Raw genomic sequence first — 2901 nt, 5'->3', positions numbered from 1 at the left:
GACCTTTCGTCTTGCCTTCGAGCTTGAGATCAAAAGGGGAACTGAACTTTATTTGATTATTTGATCTAAAACCTCACCCTAGCTGATTAAAAATTAGATTTCGGCCGCCAGATTTATATCTGGCGGCGACCACATTTGTTACCCATAATTAATGGAATTTAAGTAATGAACTATTTTAGAATAGGATTGAAGGGTATTTTACCCATAAGGTAAATGTACCACAACAACGATTCTCCAACCAATGTGTGCCCCATTACAGATTTTCGCTTTTGTGTCAATCAAATATATAAATAAGTCGAAATTGTCGTTATTAGGCGATTTTAAATAATAAGCTATTATCATACATGTCAACATGGTAAGATGTGATTGTTTGAAGTTGCGAAAGCTGAGGTTATCATCGGAGCTGTTTAAAGATAAAGTGGTCGTCGGAGCTGCATAAGATAAATTTGTCATCGATCAAGCTTACATATGAAAGTTTGCCGTTCTTTTTCCAAAAAAGCAAAGGTCAGCGCTGGTTGCGCCACGGCTACTTATTCAGATGTCGCTACCAGCCTAGGTACGCCTATGACCAGTCTACTCTTATGGGTTGCAATCGCTACGAAGAACTGGCACGTTTTTAAGTATCGTCTCAAGCCAAGTTTTACCACATCGTACTCAGCGATCCAGTGGAGTCACGACTGACTCGAGATCAAGTGCTGGCGCACTCCTTCTTGTTGTAGCAGTTATAGAACCTCTTCGCCGACTGCAATGAGGTAAATATTGATTACTGATTGAGCGCGACCCTAGCGCTTGTTGCTCGTTCGGGATTGCGCAGATCCCTGGCTACAGTATTTAAAAGCCAAACAGATATTATCAGAATGCAGCCGCGGCAGCTCATATGCACAAACAACATACCCAACGCCATCTTATGACCATAGAAATTGCTGCAACATATGCAATAATAGTGGCAGCCACTGTGATCGATAAACAGTCTCCATTGTCGAGCTGAAGGTAATATTTTTGCCATAGAACCAGCGATACCGATCCCAATATTCCTACACAATTTAAACGGTGAGTCGTCTGCTTTAAATATCTGACCAGCTACAATACGTCCTAACCAGTGATGAACAGCGATATACCCGGAATTATGCCGATCCAAAAAATTGTCTCTCTCGTTGGGTTGCCCAACTGCAGATATGCCGCCAAGAGCGTGCTCAGAAGAGCACAGCTCAGGGCCACCGCCAATAGCCATATCATAAGCGTGAATATAAGTTGTCCGCTGTGCTGGTTACAAAGCACTTTTTCGTCCTCCAAATTTACGACTGCCGTTGTCCGATTCGTACCAGGACTATAGTATTGGGTACACATAATTCGTAATGACAAGAAGGCAACCCTGACCGAATATAAAGAACGGGACGAATTTTTTCTTACATGTACACACGAAAAGATTTGTCAGCACAAAATTGTGCCCATGATTTAGACTCAGTGGATACTTCACCTCTAACGTAAATTCTCTTTAGGGACGCGTAAATGTCCGGATCCTCGCCAAAATGCAACCAGTGGCGCCGCAACAGGGCAAAAAAAAGCAATGTACAGACACACATACACAAAAGAATCTGGTTGGCATTTGGCAGGCCAAAGTGCCGGTGGTAGCGACGACGCATTGGCTCCACCAGCACGACGTTCAAATATAGTGAATAAGACGTATCTTTTATCTACTTTTCCAAACGGTTTTTTGTAATTTTGCCTGCATCGCGTTGCTACACCTGCTATTTATCGGATATATTTTATTTAAAGACATATCTCATTTGAGGTGTAAATGCGTTGCAAGCGGGACAAATCACAAGCACATAAGAAGCGTGCTATACAAGTTTCGCTACTGTTTATTTCTGGCTTGATGTAAAACAAAAAGCTTAATATATGTATTAGGGAGTCCGAGATTTGCAGGTGTAATGGGGCACACATCGGTTGGAGAACCTTTGTTGTGTACATTTACCTTATGGGTAAAATACCCTTTTATCCTATTTTGCGGAGCTACCTCGCTCCTAAAGTCCGAGGAAGACTTTTAGACTCAGGGTGTAACATCGTGTTTCGTTACATGAAATTAACACTTAAATGTTGATAATTAATATATTATCTAAAAGGTAGATAATATTTGGAGGATATTACTTTACATAGTAATTCTCAGAATTCTTATCCAAAAATAGGTATAGACTGTAACGGGGTGTATCGTTACATGAAATTAACACTTAAAGGTTGTTAATTCATATATTATCTAAAAGGTAAACAAAACCTACAGGACAATCTCCAAGAGTAAAATTCAGAATTAGCATCAAGACACAGGAAAAGAAAATTATAACAATTTAATCCGCAGACTAATCAGCTGCAAGAGGAAACAAACAGACACATACAGATAAAATAGAAGAAGAATTCAATAACAGGCTAAGTATTAGTTGATAAGTAAGCTAGCATTTACAAAGAAGAAAAAGAGACATGAATTATATTAATACAGTTTTCATTTTACCCTTTTTAAGCTAGTTACCTTAAAGAGAAGTCTTCCTCTGCACGTACTAGTGTACGTGAAATAACGTAAGGCACCACTCGCAACTGAAGCAGTGCGAAGTGGACTTGTACTGAAACAGTACAAGTCGTAGTGCCCCGTTACACCTGGTAGCACTTTGTAGTCCATCCAAGGACCACATTTCCCACATCTAACATGGACACGTTAGATGAAAGTGGGAATACGCATCACGTTTCCCCTGATAGCTACTCCTTTCTAAGTGACATAGAAAGGAGTGCGGTTGAACGAATGAGTTCGACCGTAGGAAACGATGCAATTTTGGCAATCCTGTCCAATTTGGACAGAGTTGCCCTCCATTCAACCATCGCCAAGTTCATACAACATGAACTTGACGAGATGAA

The 2901-nt window shown here is 40.5% G+C and overlaps 1 protein-coding gene across 1 annotated transcript; it reads right to left on the bottom strand.

Annotated features, from left to right (window-relative positions):
- Positions 1-291: 291 nt before the first annotated feature.
- CCR75_006512 (uncharacterized protein) lies at positions 292-1695 on the bottom strand. The gene is made up of 4 exons (XM_067964582.1): positions 1411-1695; positions 1098-1372; positions 895-1034; positions 292-822 (listed from the first exon to the last, which is right to left on the bottom strand). Exons 1-4 carry the CDS (start codon positions 1641-1643, stop codon positions 655-657), a joined length of 816 nt encoding a protein of 271 aa, XP_067815317.1. The 5' UTR covers positions 1644-1695; the 3' UTR covers positions 292-654.
- Positions 1696-2901: the final 1206 nt, after the last annotated feature.

This window comes from Bremia lactucae, linkage group LG1, assembly GCF_004359215.1.
Source record: "Bremia lactucae strain SF5 linkage group LG1, whole genome shotgun sequence".
Classification (NCBI taxonomy): Eukaryota; Oomycota; class Peronosporomycetes; order Peronosporales; family Peronosporaceae; genus Bremia; species Bremia lactucae.
This window is presented reverse-complemented; position numbering and strand designations above follow the sequence as displayed.

What these genes read in the sequence shown, in the direction of transcription:
- CCR75_006512 (XM_067964582.1), bottom strand. Translation starts at nt 1,643, where the DNA reads ATGCGTCGTCGCTACCACCGGCACTTTGGCCTGCCAAATGCCAACCAG. An exon ending in TATATCGCTGTTCATCACTG is followed by an intron (nt 1,035 to 1,097) that starts GTTAGGACGTAT and finishes TAAATTGTGTAG; the next exon opens with GAATATTGGGATCGGTATCG. An exon ending in TGGTCATAAGATGGCGTTGG is followed by an intron (nt 823 to 894) that starts GTATGTTGTTTG and finishes TAAATACTGTAG; the next exon opens with CCAGGGATCTGCGCAATCCC.